Genomic DNA, 24056 nt, shown 5'->3' with positions numbered 1-24056 from the left:
ATGCACCAAAATGTGATTTTGTTTTTCATAACTGTATTGAACAGTAGTGAATTTGCTAATAATCGTTTGATTTGTGCTTGTGAAAATAATGAAATGCAATCGCATTTGTAAAGTTTTTCATTCATACTCATGTATTTTTAATATAAAAGCCAATTCTTGCAGTGAATTCCCAGCAAAAATAACTACATTGTGATACACACTTACCACAATGCAAAATGATTTGTACCATGATAAAAGATTTCCCTCATGCTGTCCATCCCTATTGCATATTTACTATAAAACACAGCCTTGTCTTATTATATAGGATGGATTGTATTCGAGCAAACTGATTCATGATTTTTTTATTAGAAAGCAGCTGCAGAAATATCTAAATTTATAGAAAGTAGATCAGCGTACGTGCTTGCGAGTGAGACCTCCCGCCGCGCCGCCGTCACCATCTCCCTGTGATTTATCCACTTTTCATTACAGCTTTGCCTGTAGACAGAATTGTTTCATAATGAAGAAATATATTTCCACTCTGCCTTGCACTCATTTGCTTTACAATCTGAGCGTGTTGTGGGAACGCGGTGTGGTGCGATAGAGACACCAGAGATAACGACACAAAGAAATGCCCTGAAGATTGCACTGATTTAGTTAAATTTGCATATGGAGAGATGCTGGTGTTCATCAGGGCCTGCTGAAACGGTGCCACATTTGAAACCGCATTGAAAGGCGCTGAGAAAGCGAGTGTTTGAGCCTTGGAGGCCACACTCTCTGTCACTCCAGTCTGCAGCTTTAACACATCACATCGCAACATGCTTTTCCCGGGGGGAAAAAAAGAAATGTGTTGGTTGTCATGGAAATCTATAGCCATTTTTCTTTCTTTCTCAGCGTTGAGCGGGTCGGAGTCCGGAGGGAGGGTTGCAGGAATGAGATGTGGGCAGGGTGACATGGGCCGATGACAGCGGGCAGCCGCTGGTATTGATCTGCGATCTGTCACGCCAGCCCACTCTTGAAAAAGCGCTCTAAAGTGTTTCACAACATGTATCTTATTTTTCATTTTCTGCTGCTATTCTGTTACGCCAATGCTCCACGGGCCCGACAGAGAACTGGACTGCGTGCAACCGTAAAAACAGAGGAACTGGAGACTTCAGAAATATATGAAAATCAATAACTAGCCCAAAAATGCTACTTTCAGCTGATAAATATCAACATGAAGCTAAGAAAGCTTTTGTCTCTTGATTTTAGACTAATATTTTGCCCTTTTAGAAGTCCCTTCCATGTCAGTCTAGGACTAAAGTTGTGGCTTGAATATGTTTTGGATGCTGAGATACTGGCATGATCTGAAACGATTTCTCGCCAAGTGCTGAATGCATGTAAAAAGTGGCTGTTACTCACCAGTTGGTTAGTCTTGTCTTGCAACATAATACATTGCTGCAATTTGTGTTCTTCCAGTTTTTGCCTCAAGGGTAAATTCGGAATCCTATAGGTTTTTTTTTCTTTTCTTTCTTCCCTTGGAGGACTCAATGTGGCACACATATGTGCAATATCCTCAGCACCAATATGAAAATACTATATAAGGAATATTATCACTTCATCTTTTGGTGACAGGTGTACAGTAGCTTTTCTGAGAGATGTTGGCTAACTCTTGCATCTTGTATATGGTGCTATATATATATATATATATATATATATATATATATATATATATATATATAATATATATATATATATATATATATATTATATATATATATATATTATATATATATAATGTCATAAATAATATATATGACAAAATAAAAAAAGTATATATACTGTATATACATTTCCTATTTTCATTAATACAGTATTGTGGCTGTATGAATAACTAGTGTAGAAATCAATGATCAAATTCAATTAGTTCTTATTAAAAAGACTGGCTACTTTTCAGCATGTTAATAATGTCATGATATTTTACCAGATAAATGTTACAGTTGAAAGTATAATAACTCAGTATGCTTAAGTTCTTAAGTTCTTGTGATAGATCAATTCATCACACATTTGAAAAACATTACATTTTTGCCCTTGGCAGATGATTTTATCCAAAGCGACTTGCATTGCATTGAAGGGATATATATTTCATAAATTGTTTAAATAAATTTGAAAAATTACATGCATGCACCGCATGAGTAAAAATGAAGCATTTTCACCTTGACACGTCTTATAACTGCCATGCTCATAGTGTGAGGCACAATCCAAACGCCAATGCATGAATTTGTATAATTCTTTACTTAGCAGAAAAAAGCTTTTTTTTATGTTTTAGTTTTTCTAATTTTTAAGTTTCTTTGGATAAAAACATCACTGAAATGAATACATATACTGTAATGGTAAATCACTCATAGTTTGTCTGTTGCAAGGTTTAAACCTAAAGCGTTTTGGTAACAAGCCCATTTCTTTAACCTTCGAGCACCATCACTTTGTGCCAATTGGTAGAAATGGGAATTGAACCCACATTTCCATTTAGAAAGCAGAAAACTTCTCACTTGAGAAGGCTAAAGAACCTTAGGCCTCTGTTTCGTCTGGTTAAATTCTATAGCACTCTGTGGTTGGTGTCCATTTCAAGAAGCACAAGAGCTTTATTTATGCAACACGGGCTGAATTCACGAGCTGAATGCTGCAGACTGACACCAAATTCTCTGCACTTTGACATCGTTTGCTGTCACAAAGGTTCACATTTTTTCTCCTCTTTGGTCGCACCTGTGCTGTGTTTGGTTTTTTTTTTTTACAAGGCAAGACTACACAAACAGAAAATGAATGGCAAAGAAAGCGCAGTGAAAAGAGAAGGGTGGAGAAATGTTTTGTACTTGAGAGTGTAATGTTCAACATTTGTCAGCTGTTCTGTCAAGTATGACCAATATTAGTTTGGATGTCTGACACATCTTTTGTCTTGAGAAGCATGGCTTTGTACTCTAGAGCTCTGAAAAATGCTTCTGTTGCTGTTTTCTTAAACGCACGTGTTGTTTTGTGTGTGATTGTTTTTTCAAGCTTTTTCCTCAGTAACCCGAGGTTGTTTTGCCACAGACCTTTTTGAAAATTAGTGGCAGACTCATTTCCATGTGTTATGTATTATGTAACAAAAATGGTTTAAAATATTATATACTGTCTTTTGGGATAGTATTAAACAGACCTTTATTTTTATTTGTATATGAAAAATTAATTTTTCATCATCTTGTCTAGAAGCTGACGCCACATTGTATGGTCTGTTCCTGGATCGCTGAGCGTTTCCCATCTCTCAGAGCTTCTGTTTGAGATGTTATTGCCAATCTCCTCTTTCTGCCACTTCTTTGTGAGCAGGAAGTGAAATTTGAGGAGTTAATGGAGCGTTTTCTGGCTCTCCTCTCCTCTGCTGGAGTCTTATGGGGGAGTCTGCCCTAATCCCACAAATCATGCCAGCTTATGAATTTTAAATTAAAAAGCCCAAATTTCTTTCGTTGTACTATTCATTTCACCTCACCTGAGCTCTGATACTGTGCTGCCCTGCACTGCACTCATTTCATCACAACTGGAAATACAATGTTAATCTGTGAGGATTGGATGGAAATTACATTATCTTGACATGTTGAGGATAAAGAGTCTTGAGACCCCAACAATGAGGTGTGAATTCAATAAACTGCACTTCAGATGTAAACCACTGCATCTTATTCACATAGCACCTTCAATCTTTAAACAGGTGTAAAATGCACTGAAATAGTGCTGTGGCTTGAGTATTACAGTCATAGTAAGTCACTGTCATTATTTTCAACACAAACACACTGACTTTCTATGTACACATTTCTCATAATTCCTTTAGTGAACACAGTAACATAATCTTTAGTTACATCAATACTTTTAATCAGCAAGAATTCAATAAGGCAGTAAAGACCTAAACATTAAACAATAATGTTAAATAAATATTCCATGTGCCTGAACAGACATATTAAAGTGTAAAAACTATTCGAAAGATCAGATTTGCAGAAATGAGTTGAACTTCTTTTAGTTTGATATATGTTTAAAGTGGAGGTTATGGTCTGTCCTCGAATAAAAATATCTCAGTTATTGTTGCAGAGGTTAGATTTGTTGGTAGGTCACAATCTTCTAAATGGAGATTCTGTTGGAAAGGCTGCTGGTTATCTAAGGAGGGAAATTTATATTTTTCACAGTATTCTCTTGGGTGCGTTTTGTGCCCCTCGACTACAGGAATAATGATACGAAACAATGAGATGAACCACAGCCCACTGAATCTGCTGTCTCTGTGGACCTGGGAAACCGAGCGGGGAAGGGCTGCAGCGTTTGTTCTCTTCCCAGCTCTCTGAGTGGCTACGTAGATATTCATTTGATATTTTATAATAAAGTTTGACACACAGATTCCAGATGAGGCATGACAACATACTCTAACTAGGCAATGGCCAAATCCCCAGCATCAAGTACTAACTTAAAGAGAAAATGTGGTTCCAAACTATAAAATCTCAGACTTAACCATTAGCTTTTACAGTCTTTTGATTGACAGCAATGTCTCCTAGCAACCATATTGTGGAGCATAATGCTATGCAATGCTAGCATGTGTTCTGCAAGCTATTCTTAAAAAGATGTCATAGATAGATACATTTCACACATATTTATAGGAATACAATAAATCAATAAAGTAGTTCATTGTCATATTTATCTGATATGAGTAAGTCATGTCATTTAAATTTGTAATAATCGTTATGTATGGTTTATATGATGGGTCTCAGATTCAGTCTAGACAGAATGGGTTTACTTTTGATGACTGCATAACTCTTTGAATAGAAGTGCTCTCCTGATTAGTCGAGGGAATGTAGGATGTCTTAATTTTGCATAAACTGTCCTCACCAAAGAACAGATAATGGAAAAGAGAGTTGAATATTGAAGTGCAATAAGCATCACAAGATGACAGATTGTGGAAAAGAACATTAAAATTTCTTTTCATATTTAAACTCTTTTGAAGTGCTCTCGTTATCATTAAGAGTTAATGACTAGGGTTTACCGGGAAACGTTTCGGGAAGAAGCTAGGAACTGCTGAAACCAGTTGACAGTTGCATAAAATGCTTACAAGTTAGTCATCTAATTTATTTTCTAAATAAATTGTTGTTCTTTCCCTTATTAAACCATTAAAGGGATGGTTCACCCAAAAATGAAAATTATATCATTAATTACTCACCCTCATATTGGTCCAAACCTGTAAGTTCCCTTTCAGTCGGTCACTCTCGACGCCACGTCGGTGACCGACGAAAATGGGATATCACTTCGATAGACCAATCTACTGCGTGTGAAAACTAAACGAGCCAATGCACATTGGCATGCAATTATTGCATCCAGCTGCCGCTGATCACAGCGTGAGTATAAGAAGGCAGCAGGTGCAATGCATACCAGCTTTTTGCTTCGAAGCCGAGCGAGAGTATCGTTCCGCTTACCTTAACTTTCGACGTGAACTGCGAGTTCAGCACGCTCTGGAAAGCTTTCTGTGTTGGCGAGACGGCGTTTCAGCGGCGGTCGTTCCAGCGTCGAGTGGTTTGCACACTTCAGGCTGCACTACCCCCTGTCGTGTTGCAAGCGGCCAGCTCCCCTGTGCGCCTCAGCACCAAAAGAGTATTTCCTGAGAGCGAATTTCCTCTAAAAGAGCTCCACGGGTGCATCTTTATAAAGACGACGGATCATCCTTATAAGGATGCCGTTTCACCCGTGCGTTTCTGGATGCGGTCGTTACCTGGCACTGGGTGATGGTCACGATCACTGCCTCACATGTCTGGGCATCAAGCACGCTGAGGTGGCTTTCGTGGACGAGTCATGTTCTCACTGCGGGAAGATGACCGTCTCAGAGCTGCGAGCCAGGCTCCGCTACCTTCAGGGGGGCGGAGTCCCGCTGCCGCTGCCGCGATCTGGGGCTCGTTCTGGCGGCCGACAGACGAGAACCACTTCCGGTAGTAGCACGGGCGGTTTTTGAGGGTTACAGTGGTGGCAAACCCCGCAGGGAACCAACCCTCTGGGGACCACCGCCGCTCCTCTTGCACCTCTGATCCAGTGGAGCAACCCACGGAACGCGCTGGGCCCTCTACAAGGAGCGTACCAGTGGTATCCAGTGGGCCTCCCCCCGACCGGATGTCGATCTCAGCATCGGAGGGAGAGCTGTCGGATGAAGATTCGGCTGCGCTGCCGCCCTCAGGGACGGTGGCAAAGCCTGAGTCGGATCCCGAAATGGCAGCTATGCTTTCCCGGGCCGCCGAGATGGTAGGGCTCGAGTGGAATCCTCCACCGCGTCCCGAGCCATCGAGGCTGGATGATTGGTATCTCGGGGTGGCACGTGCTGGTTCTCAGCGCCCCGCCCCCAGTGCCTTTCTTCCCGGAAGTGCATGATGAGCTCACAAAGTCGTGGACGGCACCTTTTACTGCCAGAAACCGGCCAGTGGGCTCCTCCTCCCTCACCACCCTTGATGGCGGTGCAGCGAAGGGGTATTCGGCAATCCCGTCAGTGGAGCGGGCGGGCGGGTAGCGATGCAATTGTGTCCTAAGTCCGCCTCCTCCTGGCGTGGAGACCCGGTGCTTCCTTCCCGGGCCTGTAGGCACTCGTCTGGTCTGACCGGCAGTGCCTATGCGGCTTGCGGGGAAGCTGCTTCCGCCTTACACGCCATGGCGTTACTGCAGGTGCACCAGGCTAAGGCACTGAAGGACCTGCACGAGGGTGGTCACGATCCAGAAGTTCTGAAAGAGCTTCGAACCGCCACTGACCTCGCGCTCCGAGCGACGAAGGTCACCGCGAGTTCCCTGGGTCGTGCGATGTCCACGCTTGTGGTCCAGGAGCGCCATCTCTGGCTGTGTCTGGCAGACATGAGGGACACCGACAAGGTCCGGTTCCTCAATGCCCCTGTGTCCCAGACCGGCCTCTTCGGCGACGCGGTTGAGAGCTTTGCCCAGCAGTTCTCGGCCGCCCAGAAGCAGACTGAGGCGATCCGACACATCCTGCCCCGGCGGGCAGCTGCTGCCTCCACCCGTCCGCCGGCCGCAGCACCCCAGCCTGCTCGTCGCCGAGGGCGGGCCCCCGCGACCCCACCCGCTCCCCGCGCCGCAGCCGCAGCAGCCTCCAGCAAAGCAGCGTCGTGGAGCCGGGGCGTGGGAGAGCCGCCCCGCCTGTCCAGGCCCCCGCCAAACCTGGTGGTAAACGCAAGAGCAAGCGGCCCTGAGACAGGCGACCCAGAGATGGAGGGATCTGCTCTTCGGGAGATGGTGAACGCACCACTCCCTCCCCCAGAGGAGGGCCGGGTGGAGAATCTTTTGTTTCATTTTTTCCCGCCGTTGGCCTCACGGCCGGCGGTACCCAAATTCTCGACAAAAGAGCATTTTCCCTCATCTCTGGGTCCCAGGAGGGCACGGAGAGTTGCGGACGGCCAAACACCGGACCTCACTCATCCTCCTCCTTCGCCAGATGGCAGCAGCGGGCGGTTCGAGAGCGTCAACAAAGGCCCTACTCACGCACCCTCTGCCACCCCGTGGAACCAGACAATCACTCCACCCCACACTCGCACCACACTCAGGCCTGCTCACAAGCCGCCCGAGATGGGTCCCTGTGTTCCACCTCGCTGCCCCACTGCGGGTACGGCTGTGGTTCCGTTGGTCCCGCTTGTACGGTTTCTAAGCGCCTGGTCAGCGCTACCCAGCCCGTCTCGCTGGCTCCTGCGGACCATCAGCCTCGGCTATGCGATTCAGTTCGCCCGGCGTCCCCCCAAGTTCAGCGGTATCCGCTTCACTACAGTGAAAGCGTCCGATGCCCCTGTTCTTCTGCGGGAAGAGATCGCAGTCTTACTGGCGAAAGACGCGATAGAGCCGGTCCCTCCAGCCGATATGAGGACGGGGTTTTTACAGCCCCTACTTCATTGTACCCAAGAAAGGCGGTGAGTTACGACCGATCTTGGATCTGCGAGTTTTGAACCGGGCCCTTCATCGGCTACCGTTCAAGATGTTGACGCAGAAAACGCATCTTCGGGTGCGTCCATCCCCGGGGTTGGTTTGCAGCGTCCAACCTGAAGGATGCGTACTTTCATGTGTCGACCCTTCCGCGCCACAGACCTTTTCTGTGGTTTGCGTTAAAAGGACGGACATATCAGTACAAGGTCCTGCCCTTCGGGCTGTCCCTGTCTCCCCCCGTGTCTTCACGAAAGTCACGGAGGCGGCTCTTGTTCCACTCAGAGAACAGGGTGTTCGTATTCTCAACTATCTAGACGATTGGCTGATACTAGCACAATCTCGGGATCAGTTGTGCGAACACAGGGACCTGGTGCTCCGGCACCTCAGCCTGTTGGGCCTTCGGGTCAACTGGGAAAAGAGCAAACTCTTGCCAACGCAGAGGATCTCTTTTCTCGGTATGGAGTTGGATTCGGTCGAACAGACAGCACGCCTCACAGAGGAACGTGCGCGGTCGGTGCTAGCCTGCTTGAATACATTCAAGAGCAGGACAGCGGTCCCACTGAAACTCTTTCAGAGGCTCCTGGGGCATATGGCGGCCGCAGCGGCACTTACACCGCTTGGCCTGCTACATATGAGACCGCTCCAGCACTGGCTTTATGGCCGAGTCCCGAGGTGGGCGTGGAAGCGCGGCACTCACCGGGTCCAAGTTACACCGGCCTGTCACCAAACCCTCACCCCGTGGTCAGATCTTGCGTTTCTCAGGGCAGGGGTGCCCCTAGAGCAGATCTCCAGGCATGCTGTGGTTTACACGGATGCCTCCACCACCGGCTGGGGGGCCACGTACAACGGGCAGGCAGTCTCAGGGGTTTGGACGGGCCCGCAGCTGCAGTGGCACATCAATTGCCTAGAGTTGTTAGCAGTGCACCTTGCCTTGAACCGTCTCAAAGGTCACTTACGAGGCAAGCATGTGCTGGTCCGAACGGACAACACAGCGACCGTTGCGTACATCAACCGACAAGGTGGTCTGCGCTCCCGTCGCATGTCACAACTCGCCCGCCACCTCCTCCTTTGGAGTCAGAAGGTTCTGAGGTCTCTTCGTGCCGTTCACATTCCAGGCCTGCTCAACCGTACAGCCGACGAGCTGTCTCGAGCAATGCTCCCAGAAGAATGGCGACTCCATCCCCTGACGGTCCAGCTGATTTGGAGACGGTTCGGAGCCGCTCAGGTAGACCTGTTTGCTTCTCCAGAGACCGCTCACTGCCAGTTGTTCTACTCCCTGACCGAGGGAACTCTCAGCAGGGATGCACTGGCACACAGCTGGCCGCGGGGCCTACGCAAGTATGTGTTTCCCCCAGTGAGCCTTCTTGCACAGACACTGTGCAAAGTCCGGGAGGATGAGGAGCAAGTCTAGCTAGTGGCGCCGTATTGGCCCACGCGGACCTGGTTCCCCCGAACTGGTGCTCCTCGCGACAGCCCCTCCTTGGCCGATTCCTCTGAGGAAGGATCTAGTGACTCAGAGACGGGGCACCATTTGGCACCCGCGTCCAGACCTTTGGAAACTCCATGTCTGGTCCCTGGACGGGACGCGGAGGTTCTAGGTGACCTGCCCCAGGAGGTAGCGCACACCATCACTTCGGCAAGAGCACCGTCTACGAGACACGCTTACGCCTTGAAGTGGAACCTGTTCGTCGAGTGGTGTTCTTCTCGCGAGAAAGACCCCCGAAGATGCCCGATTGTGGTTGTGCTTTCCTTTCTGCAGCAAGGGCTGGAGCGAAGGCTGTCTCCCTCCACCCTCAAAGTCCAGGTTGCCGCTATTGCTGCGTACCATGACCCCGTGAATGGGAAGTCTTTAGGTAAGCATGACCTCGTCATCAGGTTCCTTAGAGGGGCCAGGAGGTTAAATCCTTCCCGGCCCCCCTCCATACCCTCTTGGGACCTGACTCTGGTGCTAAAATCACTACAGCAGGGCCCATTCGAGCCTTTGCATTCAGTCGAGCCAAAGTTTCTTTCATTGAAAACTCTGCTCCTGCTTGCACTGGCCTCCATCAAGAGGGTAGGGGACCTGCACGCATTTTCAGTCAACGATTCGTGCCTAAAGTTTGGGCCGGCTGACTCCCAGGTAATCCTGAGGCCCCGGCCCGGCTACGTGCCCAAGGTTCCCACTACACCCTTCAAAGACCAAGTGGTGAACCTGCAAGCGCTGCCCCTGGAGGAGGCAGACCCAGCCCTAGCTTTGCTCTGTCCCGTCCGAGCATTGAGATGCTACGTAGACCGGACACAAAGCTTCAGGACCTCAGACCAGCTCTTTGTCTGTTACGGAGGCCGGCAGAAGGGGAATGCCGTCTCTAAGCAGAGGATGGCCCACTGGATTGTGGATGCCATAGCCCTGGCTTATCAGGCACAGGGTGTGCCCTGCCCGTTCAGGTTGCGAGCTCACTCGACAAGAAGTGTTGCATCCTCCTGGGGCGCTGGCTCGTGGCGCCTCGCTGACAGATATTTGTAGAGCTGCGGGCTGGGCGACCCCTAACACGTTCGCTAGGTTCTATAGCCTTCGTGTAGAGCCGGTATCCTCCTGTGTTCTCACCTCAAACGGGTAGTGGCACCGAGAGGCCCCGGTTAGTGTCGGCTTGCTAAAACCGCTCCAGAGTGTCCGTACTGCAGACCCTGTTGAGATCCTCCATCACCCTAGGCAGCTGGACGCGGCGGAACGTCCGGCGCCAAGCCTTCATGATGAATCCGTGAGAACCATGGAAGGCTGGGTTCCATATTGAGACTTAAACGGTACTCATATGTGTATAGTCCACGGTATAGCCTTAGAGCCCGTGTTTCCCCGGCAGACTTCTGCCTTCCAAGAGGGTTTTAATCACCTCAAATTTCTCCATATACACCTAAACGGATGCTATGTGTGTATTTGCTCCCGAGACCCTCCTTCGGGAAGGATGGGGCTTCCGCAGCGTCCCTGTTCCAAGTGAACGGGTACGTTTTCCCAGTGTTATCCAATCTCACCCAGTAAGGTAGTGCTTTGACAATGGTGAGTGGAACTACTTGTTCCGAGCCCCGGCCTACACCTAATAGGGGCGCAGGCGGCTCGCACAGGGCACTGGAAGGGGCAGCACCCATGGCGCTTTGGTAGGGATCCCATTTTCGTCGGTCACCAACGTGGCGTCGAGAGTGACCGACTGAAAGGGAACGTCTCGGTTACGTATGGTAACCCTCATTCCCTGAAGGAGGGAACAGAGACGCCACGTCCCGTCGCCATGGTTACTGTACCGCCGCTGAGCTGCCGGGTCTCCGGCTCGGCTCCTCAGCGAAAAGCTGGTATGCATTGCACCTGCTGCCTTCTTATACTCACGCTGTGATCAGCGGCAGCTGGATGCAATAATTGCATGCCAATGTGCATTGGCTCGTTTAGTTTACACTCGAAGTAGATTGGTCTATCGAAGTGATATCCCATTTTCGTCGGTCACCGACGTGGCGTCTCCGTACCCCCCAAAAACAAACAAATGCAACTTGCCTTAAAATAAACAAACTTCCTTCATCTCCGGAACACAAATTAAGATATTTTTGATGAAATCCAAGAATTTTCTGCTCCTCCATAGACAAAAAACAAACAAAAACAAAAAAAAACCATAAAACTAAGAGAGTACCATAATGCATGTGTTAAAAAAACAACAACAACAACAACAACAACAACAAAAAAATAGTATTCTTATAGCTTTATAACATTATGGATGACCCACTGATGCCATGGACTATTTTAACAATGACCTTACTACGTTTCTGGGCCTTGAACGTGGTAGTTCCCTTGCTGTCTATGGAGGGTCAGAAAGCTCAAGGATTTCATCAAAAATATCTTAATTTGTTTTCCAAAGATGAACAAAGTCTTACAGTTTTGGAACAACATGAGGTTGTGTAATTACAGAATTTTTATTTTTGGATGAAGTATCCATTTTAGTGCACACTCTTGTACCTTTGTGTCAGATTTTTTTGCTTCAAATCAAAGTTTGTAGATAGTTGTGGATAGTTTGGTCAATGGCTTATAACTCTTAGATGAAGACTTTTTAAAATACCATTGGGATTTTTTTTTTTAAAGTAGACAGGTACTTTTATATTCTTTTGATGGCTTATATCCTAATTATTAATTAGTTCTTGTAACAGAAACTGATTAACATTCAGAAGACATGTTTTAGCTATAAAAGAACTGGTTTATTGCAATGGGACGGGAATTAGGTTGTATTGCAGATGTACCACACCCACCTGAGAAGACCTGCTTGATGTTTGCATAAATAATTTTTACTTTACTTTTGATGAATATTTGAGAGCTCACAAATCTAACTCAAATCTATATGTTCTGATCTGGAAAATAGGTCTGTTGTGAAGAATTTTCTCTGAAACTACTTAATTCAATATGAAAAATAGAATGTGCAAAATCATTTTAACAATTGTCTGGCTACATTTGTGTGGATAAGATGAATCTTTAAACAATGTAATCACTGTGCTGTCCAGTTCATGTGGATGTTGAATGTGTGATGGACATTTCAAATTCTGCATCTTCTTGCCAGTGCTTCTGAAATGACCTTTTCCATATTGTTTTCTGCTAAGTACATCAATAAGTTGCAAACCCACTCCGTCCCAGTATTGCAATGTATCACGAGTACCCGCACTCATACAAGAACTCATTAATGTGACTAATATCCCAGCACCCCACTGTGTTCCACAACAACAAAGACTTCTGTGCGTGTTCGAAAAGCTCATTTACACACTTTAATGTCTAATCAGTCAACGCTTGCCTCACCAACAAAAATATCCACCAGTCACAGAGAAATGTCTATCAGATATGATTATAAGCACATCCAGTTGAATTACAGCATGGCCAATGGAAGCTATTTCACAGTTCACTGATCAGTCAAAATATGCTTGGTACAAATGACATCGGGCATCTGAGCTTATCTGAACCTGAGATTCACACGGATAAACCTTTATTCTGCCTAGATAATGATTTAATGAACACTCCCTGTCTCTATCTCTCTTAACAGAAATCGAAAAGGTTCAGAAAGATGAAGACAAAGAGGATGAGAAGTTTATTGATGTTGTCATCAACAAGAACATGAAACTGGGACAGAAGGTTTTGATCCCTGTAAAACAGTTTCCCAAAGTAAGTACAACTAAGCTGTTTTTCAGTGTAAAATATGATACAGTAGTTAAACCCAACTAGAACAGAACAGATTTGGAGAAATTTAGCATTAAATCACTTGCTCACCAATGGATCGTCTGCAGTGAATGGGTGCCGTCAGAATGAGAGTCCAAACAGCTGATAAAAACATCACAATAATCCACAATAAATCCACACCACTCCATAAATTAACATCGTATTAAGTGAAAAAAATAACAAATCCATCATTAAAGCATGTAAAACTGTTGCTTTCAGCTGAAATATGCCTATAGACCTTTACTTCTAAAATTGTTTTCTGCAGTGAAACGTCATCTCATCTGAGTCAGGAGAGAAATATGCACAGATCAAGCAGCTTTTACAAGCAAAGCAATCCAAATCAGTTCTAAACAAATGTGTCAAACATGGATTTTGATGTGAAGGAACAACAGGCAATGGACTTTTTCACCGGAGGAAGTGTTATTGTGGATTATGGACTCATATTTTGGCCAAAAGCAATGGTTTAAAGTTAAAACATCTTAATAACAGATTTGTTCCTTACAAAAGATGCCTCTTTTTGCATCACAAGATGTAGATTGATGGACAGGAGTCATGTGGTTTATTGTGATGTTTTTATCAGCTGTTTGGACTCTCATTCTGACGGCACCCATTCACTGCTGAGCATCCATTGGTGGGCAAGTGATGCAATGCTAAATTACTCTAAATCTGTTGTGATAAAAACAACAACTACAACTACAAAAAAACTCATCTACATCTTTGATGACCAGGGGTTAAGTAAGGTTTCAGTAAATTTTCATTTTTGAATGACTGATTACTTTTTGCAGTGCTAGTGAAACTGATCATAATATTTCATAAATAGAAAAAAAAAAAAAAAAAAAAAAAAAAATATATATATATATATATATATATATATATATATATATATATATATATAAAATAATAATAATAATAATTATATATATATATATATTTATTTCTAATATAGAAATGATTTTCTATAGGCAGTGTTATAGTGTAAAATATTTAGACGCTGTAGGCAGAAATTCTTAATGTTAGGCATGTCTCCTTCACAGCTGATAACCTTTGTGTCTTTCATTTGTTAACATGTTATCACACGACTTCACACGCCAGCACTTTTCTATACATACAGACCACAGTCATTCATAAGGATGAAAAGCACTTTACGGCGCAGCTACATATTAATATGAACACGAGTTTGATATTGAAGCATGCACAGTGTGATTTCAGAAAATGGTCCTAATTTCCATATTGTTGCTGTTGAGTGTGTTATTTGATGATTTTTGCTCCCTTCGCAGACGTAGAGGTGAGTGTGACCTTGACAGCAGACTAACACATTATCATACCACTGAGCATGTGTGTGTGTGTTCATGTGACATGTGCATATATTCCTGCTGTTTTCCCAAAGGACTCACAAACGAGGAACAATTCTTTCTGTACCTCATTTACTCTGTGCTTTCGTAGTTCTCCCAACATAATTTAATGGGCTTTTTTGTTTGCATGGTTTTTAATTCACACTATTCCATCCTGGGAGGGTGAGAGAGCGACAAACAGTAGGAGAAAAGGGAGAGACAGAGAAATTTAAGCAGCAGGTGTAGATGACTGGCTCTATTCAGAAAAGAAAGAAGCTTTTTTTAGGGCAGTGAAAGGGTTTCGATAGATGATAATTCATTGACGAAAGAGAGTAAATGAACAGGACATGTCGAAGGAGAATAGCATGTGCTCATGTTTTTTTGTTTATCATAATCATAATTTCCATTTCCATTCACTTTCATTATTATACTGAGGTACTGATATTTTCTGCATAAGAAATAAAATATGTTTCTTAGTTTTAAATATGATTTATTAATGTTTTTGAAACAAGTCTCTTAAGCTCACCAAGGCCACATTTATTTGATTAGAAGACGGTAAAAACAGTAATATTCTGAAATATTATTACATTTTAAAACAACTGTTTTCTTTTTGAATATGTTGTAAAATGTAATTTATTCCTGCAAAGCTGAATTTCTAGCATCATCACGCCAGTCTTCAGTGTCACATGATCCTCCAGAAATCATTCTGATATACTGATTTGATGCTAAATTATTATCAATTATTATTGGTACTCAATTATAAATTATGGTTCTTTTTATTATCAATGCTGATACAGTTTTTTGCTGCTTAGTATTTTTTCTATTATTATTTTAATTACTAATATTATTTTGTTCAGGATTCTTTGATGAATAGAAAGTTTCAAACAGCAGCACTTATTTAAAATATAAATCTTGTGTAACTTGTATAAATGTCTTAAATGTCACTTTGGTTCAAATGAATGAATCTTTGCTAAATAATAAAAGTATTAGTTTCCTCATTTTTATTCCTTTTTTACTGTGTTTTTGATCAAATAAATGCAGCCTCTTTGAACATAAGAGACTTGGTAGTGCATGTGTAGTATGCATATATATATATATTTTTTTTTATTATTTATTTATTTATTTATTTTTTGAAAGAACCGATTTTTGTCCCATTGATGTAGCTTACTTGAAGTTTTACCATACATATAAAACCGATAACGATAAGTGAATTGGCCTCTTCATGACAAATGGGCCCTGGAAAGATGAAAAATTCATGCTCCTAACATGAGGACAGATGGGCCGTCGACAGCCTCATACATTTCTGCACATATACACACTTTTGTGCACCTGTATATGATGTATATATGTATTCTAGTAGCTGAGTGTGTGCACACATTCAGAGAGTGATAATGTGTGTGTGAGCTATTTTTTGAAGAGGGTTTGTAAATGGGCTCTGGGATCCCAGAGGGAGTGTGCTGTGAAGGGTAAAACATCTCTCTCTCTCTCTCTCTCTCTCTCTCACACACACACACACACACACACACACACACACACACAGATACACACACTCTACTAGAGCTGTAGTCAAGTCCAGCTTTGTCGAGTCCAAGTCAAGTCCAAGTCCAGGACTAGTCGAGACCGAGTCAAGACCGAGTCCAAAGAGGTTCGAGTCCAAGTCAAGTCCAAGTCCAAAAGTTTCGAGTCCAAGTCAAGACCGAGTCCAAATGAGAGAAAAAAGGATCCTCTTCAAGAACACATACTTAACTACTGATAATGTATGTGATGCGAGAGACAGCATATCTCCTATTCTAAGAAAATAATATTACATTATTATTTGTAATGATCAAAAAGCATGTGCAAAGTAACAACTCTGTAGGACAGGGGTCTCCAAACTAGATCCTGGAGGGCCAATGCCCTGAAAAGTTTAGCTCCAACTGGCCTTAACACACCTATCTGGAAGTTTTTAGTGTGTCTAGTAAGAGCATGATTAGCTGGTTCAAGTGTGTTTAATTAGAGCTAAACTCTAAAGGACACCGGCTGGAGCTAGAACCGAGTCTGGAGCTGTAGGGTCAAATTATTTTTATGTACTTTATTTACATTTTATTTACTTTATAATGCTGTTGTTGCCGACATTATGTCTGTGGTCAAAAATTAAAATGACTGATGCCTTGGCGCAGCACACACACACGCGCAAAGCTCAGGATTTGACAAATGCGCGCAGTTAATGCTAGAAGCGATACGTTTGGATCTACTGGGCATGCGCACATAAATACAGCAATTTTTGTCATACTGTACTAGGGCTTGCATAGACTAGTCGGCGCTGTCGGAAACAATCGACTACTCCAGCATGCATTGACCATAATGCATACAAAGTGTTTGCAAGTACGTGAATTTTAGGATTACAATATTGCGTGGAGCTGTTACTTTCTATGACCATATCTATGTTGCATGTAAAAATAAAATATGTAGCCTAATGTAATAATTAGGGTTGTGCCTGAAGCCGAATACCTTATTCGGAATGGCACATAATGGCTTCAAAAACGAATAACGGACGAGGAATAATTCTGCCTGAATAGTCGGCTGAAGCTGGCACAGTCAGGTGTTTGCTAGATAACAGCTGAGCCAGGGGATCAGAGCAATATTATACACAGACCTCTAAAGTCACGAGTGTGAAGTGAATGAATGTAAACTTTATGAGTGAAAAGAGCGCAAATCAAACACCGCATTAGTGTTTCCTCTCCGTGCATGTCTCAGAAATCAGAGCTTTGCAGGAGTAATATCTCCTATAGTACATCATGCACATTCTATTATTTGTATATATTTAAAAGGCAATGATTTAAACCTACGATATAAAACGAATGAATGAAACAAGCACAGCGCGCTCACCAATCAAACAGCCGCGTTGCGCGTCTCAGCCTCTACCAAACCAGTTCTCTCTCAAGAGTAGGCTTATAATCAGCGTAGATACGGATACATTTTCTACTTGTCCTACATGTTTGCATCTTTATCTTTTGCTGGTTTGCGCAGCACACGCACATTTGTTAGGTGAAGTTCACTAAACATTAAGACTCGCTTAAAGAGTTCTGCGTAATGAAAATGTGCGCATTGAATTAATTCAGTCGAGTTCAAATCATCACTAAACGTTTGTCATGACATCTGCTTGCATGATAAATATTATTTTAGAAATTAATAATTATTTTAGTTTAACACGACATACTTGTTCAGTGATAACTATGAAAAAAAAAAGATAAAAAGTCATAACGGTCTTATCAAGTAACTGTACGACGTTGTATACGAATGCAGATACTAAAAAAATTGTGATTGTTACAGATAGCAACTACTGGCTGTTACATGAAAATGTAAATATGTAATGTCATAATTTTAAAGTTTTGCAAATTAACATATGTAATTGTTGCATAAGGCTATAAATTAATGAGCATTTATTGATTAAAAAAACTATTTAATGTGTTTTCATTTACAATAGCATGAACCACGAGTAGTCGAGTAACTCAAGGATTTTTTAAATAAATAAAAAAATCGGACTAGTAGAAATCAGTGGTCTTGCAACCCCTATAATCTACAAACATTAATTAGTATTTCATTATTGTAAAGGGTAAGTTTAAGGCTACCTAGGTGTAGGCGTAAATAAAAAACACAATTTAACCGGTAGAAAATTAAATTAGAAACATCTAAACTTTTCAGAACGCAAGTGCGCCGCTGGTCATGCACATCATTTCCTGTAACAAAATTGAAAGCTAAGCCAAGATGGAGAAACAGCTGATCATAGCTGTACAAGGATAGCCATTTTTAAAATCAATTTATTAGCAGAGCTACTGAAAGGGATTTTTAGTGCTGGAAATCCATTTATTCTTTGCTGAAACTTCTGCGTCTTCATGGAGAGCAGGTCATGGTTGCTTAGCAACAGCAGACGCCACTGGAGCGCAAGCTTAGAGCGCAGGCTACAGAGTGCTTTGGAAAAAAGGAGAAAGCGCCCCTACCATCTTCCACAACACTTCATCAGCCACAACAAAAAAATGTTTTTTTGTTAAGAAGAACAATTTTTTTTTTAATTTTTTTTTTGCTGGACTCGGTCGAGACCAACGAGAACATTTGGCGAGTCCAATGGCCAAGTCCGAGACAATTCCAAGTGCAAACACCAACGAGTCCGAGACAAGTCCGAGACGATAGAAAAATGTCTCGAGTCCGGACTCGAGTCCAAGTCCGGACTCGAGTAATACAGCCCTACACTCTACTATAATTTTTTTTACTTACACTAGAGGTCTGGTACCTAATCTTAGACCGGGATTGAATTTGTAATTAATGGAAAAATATATTATTATTATTATAGGTATTCATATTTAATTTTCAGTTTTAATGAACGTTTTAATGAATTTAATGAACTATTTTTGATCATGCATGCACCAACAGACTGCAGTAGTCTGAATCAGAGCTCAATTTGCGTGTCTGGGTCTGCTTAATGTGTATATATATATATATATATATATATATATATATATATATATATATATATATATATATATATATATATATATATATATATATATAAAAATATTATTATTATTATTAAGGAAAAATGAGTGGTTATTACAAGTTCAAAACATAACATCAGTGAATTCTGGGTGGTTGCCAGGGTGTTACTATGTGGTTCAGCCGGACCAGGTCGAAACAGCCCACCTTCTAGTGTGAATTTAACTTCGTCTTAAAGGGGTCCTATTATGCTTTTTCACTTTTTCATCTTTAGTTAGTCTATAATATTGCTGTTTGAGCATAAAAAAGATCTGCAAAGTTACAAAGCTCAAAGTCCAATTTTATTTAACAGAAATGATTTGATTTTTACGCAGTATTTACACTAAAGCTGGCAGGCAGCTGTGGTAAGGAGCATGACATTTCCCGACCAGGTGCCGAGTGCTGCCAATCACAACACACACTGGCCCAGCTAACCAATCACAGCACATTTCGTATTTCAGAAGGCGGGCCTTCATTTGATACGGGAACTATTCAAGCCGTTTATGCCAGACTGGGGAGAGAGGTGTTGTAATAATGTAAAATATGTGAAAAATAATGTGTTTTTCAAACAACGTTGTATGAGACCCTGTTTTAGTACACCCCAAAAAAACAAAAAAAAAACAAGACTTTGTAAAAGAGCATAAAAGGACCCTTTTAACTAAACCACTAACTTTAAACAATAATGATATTTTATTTTATTTTATTTTATTTTATTTTATTTTATTTTATTTTATTTTATTTTATTTTATTTTATTTTATTTTATTATTTTCATGTCAGGTCACGGATTTTGTTAACCACGTCACTGTGCTTCAGTTAAAGGGGTGATATGTTTTTTAAAGAATATTATATGTTGACATGCTTTAATGTTCAAAAAAGACACACAGACATATACACGACGCACAAAACTCCGCATTTGAACAGTCAACAGCAAATACTTAAACTGATAACAAAACATACTTACAGTAGCTGATTCAGAAGCGCCAGATTGTCGTAGCAAAGTCTGAATTACCTCCTCTCCTAGGTTCATGAAAAGGTCGTCTACGGTGCTTTGCTGTTCTGTTGTAAGTAATCTTAAAGATTCCAAAATGCATCTACTTTCGGAAGGCCAAATAAAGTGCTTTTGCTTTCGCCTAGATACACACAGCATCTCCCTGATATGGCTGCTTCAACACTAACTGTGGTTACTGAAACCTCACCTTCTTTCTTTGCATGAACATTTGGGCAGCATGACGCAAATATTAATAGTGACGTAGACATGTGGGGGGGTGTTAGAACGAGCTGTTTTAGGGGGGCGTGGCAGAGTCTTAACTTTGATAAAGAATATCTCTTTGGATTTGAGACTTTAGTCTTTGCAACTTTACAAATCTTCTTCATGCACCAAGAGCTTGTAACACTCCAAAGAGAAAGAAAAAAAAAATGAAATCACATCATTTGACCCCTTTAAGTCTCCATCCAGACCTCTACACTGTAAATATTATTCAAACCCAAATGTCAGCTTGTGTTATTAAACACAAGTCTGCTATACTCCTGATTCCGGCACCTACAGGAGCCCCCAGTAGCCCCAAAATGTTTGTGGATCATGGAGCATGTTGGCTCTGTGGCTCCATTATAGCTGGACCTTATAATGCCATAATTATCTATTCAGTATGAAATTTGTCACAGTGCAGTGAGTCAAATGATCTAGCTGGAGGATGCGTTTGTGCACTGCAGTGTTGTGAATATAATTGTCTTCTGTTCCGGAGTCTCTGGCTTTAACTGGATGATCAGCAGATTGCTTTAACAACAGTCTATGGTAGATTGCCTGCCAAACTGTTCCCACTGTCCATCATGGGCATAGAGGAGATTTGCAGCTTTTGATCATGAGTAATAATCAGTAAGATCTGTAGTGGTAACATAATACCATGGTATTGGATGGTAATACTGTGGTAATACAGTATGTGCAGGAATTTGTTTAACATGGTTTTTATAAGGTGCTACCAATGTATAGGCCCAACATAACAGTACGGTACATTTGTAAGTGTAATTGTTCAGTACAATTACAGTACCATGGTTAAACTATGGTATTCTCTGAACTACCTTTGAGTGCCATATAAATAGCATGGTGTGTGAATATAATAATTACTCTTACAAAAACGTACCATGGCAGTAACATAATGCAATGGTACTAAGTGCTAATACTGTGATACTTTAAAATTTATCATGGTACTGTTATATAGGTTTTTATATGGAATTACCATGGTAAATGTCCAAAATACTATTGTAGTACCATATGTTTTGTAAGTGTAATTATTCAGTACATTTACCAAAAAGTACCATGGTACTACCAAGGTTTTGAACATTTTCCATTGTAGAACCACTGTATTCTTTAAAGTACCTTATAGCACAATCTAAATGCCATGGTTTGTGAATATAATAACCTTACAATAAGTTATGCGGTAACATACAGCAGTATCATGGTGTCAGATGTCAATATTGATACTTAAATTTGCGTACCATAGTTCTTATATGGTGCTACCATGGTACTACCTTAGTAAAAAACCATTGGTACCTTGTCCAAAACACATGGTAGTACCATACTTTTAAAGTGTAATCAGTCAGTACATTTACCATGTTTTTTAAATGTACCATGTTAAAATCATAGTGGTGGTAACATAATATCATGGTATTAGAGGGTATTACTGTGTTACTAAAAAATGCTATGGTACTAAATTTCATGTACTATGTTTTTTTTTTTTTTTTTTTATATGGTACTACCTTGGTATGTCCAAAAATGTGGTTGTACCATACTTTTTGTATACGTAATCTTTCAGCGCATTTACCATGTTTTTTAGACATGGTAAAACCTTGGTATTATTGGAAGTACCTTGAAGTACCATATTGATACCATAATATGTGAACAGTGTTGGGGGTAATGCATTACAAGTAATGTGAGTTACGTAATCAGATTACTTTTTTGAAGTAACTAGTAAAGTAAAGCATTACCTTTTAATTTACAAGAAAATATCTGAGTTAATTTTTTCAAAAAAGTAACGACAGTTACTTTGTTTTCCCATTTATTGACTGGGCGGTTCGAGGATTATAGTGGTGGCAAACCCTGCAGGGAACCAACCCTCTGGGGACCATCACTCCTCTTGCATCTCCGATCCAGAGGAGTAACCCACGGAACGCGCTGGGCCCTCTTCAAAGAGCGTACCAGTGGTAACCAGTGGGCCTCCCCCTGACCAGATGTCGATCTCAGCATCGGAGGGAGAGCTGTCAGATGAAGATTCAGCTGTGCTGCCGCCCCCCGGGACAGTGGCAAAGCCTGAATCGGATCCGGAGATGACAGCTATGCTTTCCCGGGCCGCCGAGAGGGTAGGGCTCGAGTGGAAATCTCCACCGCGTCCCAAGCCCTCGAGGCAGGATGATTGGTTTCTCAAGGTGGCTCGCGCTGGTTTTTCCAGCGCCCCACCCTGGTGCCTTTCTTCCCGGAAGTGCATGACGAGCTCACCAGGTCGTGGATGGCACCTTTTACTGCCAGAAACTGGCTGGTGGGCTCCTCCTCCCTCACCACCCTCGATGGCAGTGCAGCGAAGGGGTATTCGGTGATTCCCCCAGTGGAGCGGGCGGTAGCGATGTGTCCTAAGTCTGCCTCCTGCTGGCGGGGGAGACCCCGTGTGCTTCCTTCCCGGGCCTATAGGCATTCGTCTGGTCTAACCGGCCGGTGCCTATATGGCTTGCGGGGAAGCTGCTTCTGCCTTACACGCTGTGGCGTTACTGTGCAGGTTGCACACCAGGCCAAGGCACTGAAGGACCTGCACGAGGGTGGTTTACGATCCAGAGAGTTCTGAAAACTCAGAACCGCCACTGGCCCTCGCGCTCCGAGCGACGAAGGTCACCGTGCATTCTCTGGGTCGTGCGATGTCCACGCTTGTGGTCCAGGAGCGCCATCTCTGGCTGAGTCTGGTTGAAATGAGGGATGTCGACAAAGATCGCTGCTGCCTCCACCCGTCCGCCGGTTGCAACGCCCCAGCCTGCTCGTCGCCGAGGGCGGCCCCCTGCGTCCACCCGCTCCCGCGCCGCATCCGCAGCAGCCTCCAGCAAGTGGCGCCGTAGAGCTGGGCATAGGCAGGCCGCCCCACCAGAGAGAGGTAGCCGCTTTCTGGGGGATGGTGAAAGCACCTCTCCCTCCCCTGGAGGAGGGCCAGGGGAGAATCTGGAAATCTCGACGAGAGAGGAGCTGCGGTTTTTCTCTGTCTCTGGGTCCCAGGAGGGGCACGGAGAGTTGCGGACGGCCAAACACCGGACCTCACTCATCCTCCTCCTTCGCCAGATGGCAGCAGCGGGCGGTTCGAGAGCGTCAACAAAGGCCCTACTCACGCACCCTCTGCCAACCCATGGAACCAGGTGAGCCCTGCACCCCACACTCGCACCACACTCAGGCCTGCTCACAAGCTGCCCGAGATGGGTCCCTGGCTGTTGGGCCTTCGGGTCAACTGGGAAAAGAGCAAACTCTTGCCAACGCAGAGGATCTCTTTTCTCGGTATGGAGTTGGATTCGGTCGAACAGACAGCACGCCTCACAGAGGAACGTGCGCGGTGGGGTCTAAAGTGCTATGAAAAAAAAGGTGGGGGGGGGAGGTGGGGGGGGGGTTCGGTGCTAGCCTGCTTGAATACATTCAAGAGCAGGACAGCGGTCCCACTGAAACTCTTTCAGAGGCTCCTGGGGCATATGGCGGCCGCAGCGGCACTTACACCGCTCAGCCTGTTACATATGAGACCGCTCCAGCACTGGCTTTATGGCCGAGTGCCGAGGTGGGCGTGGAAGCACGGCACTCACCGGGTCCAAGTTACACCGGCCTGTCGCCAAACCCTCACCCCATGGTCAGATCTTGCATTTCTCAGGGCAGGGGTGCCCCTAGAGCAGATCTCCAGGCATGCTGTGGTTTACACGGATGCCTCCACCACCGGCTGGGGGCCACGTACAACTTTCATGCAGTCTCAGGGGTTTGGACGGGCCCACAGCTGCAGTGGCACATCAATTGCCTAGAGTTGTTAGCAGTGCACCTTGCCTTGAACCGTCTCAAAGGTCACTTACGAGGCAAGCATGT

At 43.5% G+C, this 24056-nt stretch overlaps 1 protein-coding gene across 3 annotated transcripts in view; it reads left to right on the top strand.

Annotated features, from left to right (window-relative positions):
* Window positions 1-24056, top strand: part of LOC109074713 (KH domain containing, RNA binding, signal transduction associated 3) — a 174767-nt gene that overhangs the window by 91683 nt on the left and 59028 nt on the right. For all 3 annotated transcript variants that reach the window (XR_006157407.1, XM_042746046.1, XM_042746045.1), the window contains exon 2: window positions 12954-13072. Coding sequence is in view for 2 of the 3 variants with exons in the window: in XM_042746045.1 (XP_042601979.1) it covers window positions 12954-13072 (119 nt within the window). In the remaining variant the exon portion in view is untranslated. The remainder of the gene's footprint in view (window positions 1-12953; window positions 13073-24056) is intronic.

The sequence above is a fragment of the Cyprinus carpio genome, chromosome B19 (assembly GCF_018340385.1).
Source record: "Cyprinus carpio isolate SPL01 chromosome B19, ASM1834038v1, whole genome shotgun sequence".
NCBI classification, from domain to species: Eukaryota; Metazoa; Chordata; class Actinopteri; order Cypriniformes; family Cyprinidae; genus Cyprinus; species Cyprinus carpio.
This window is presented reverse-complemented; position numbering and strand designations above follow the sequence as displayed.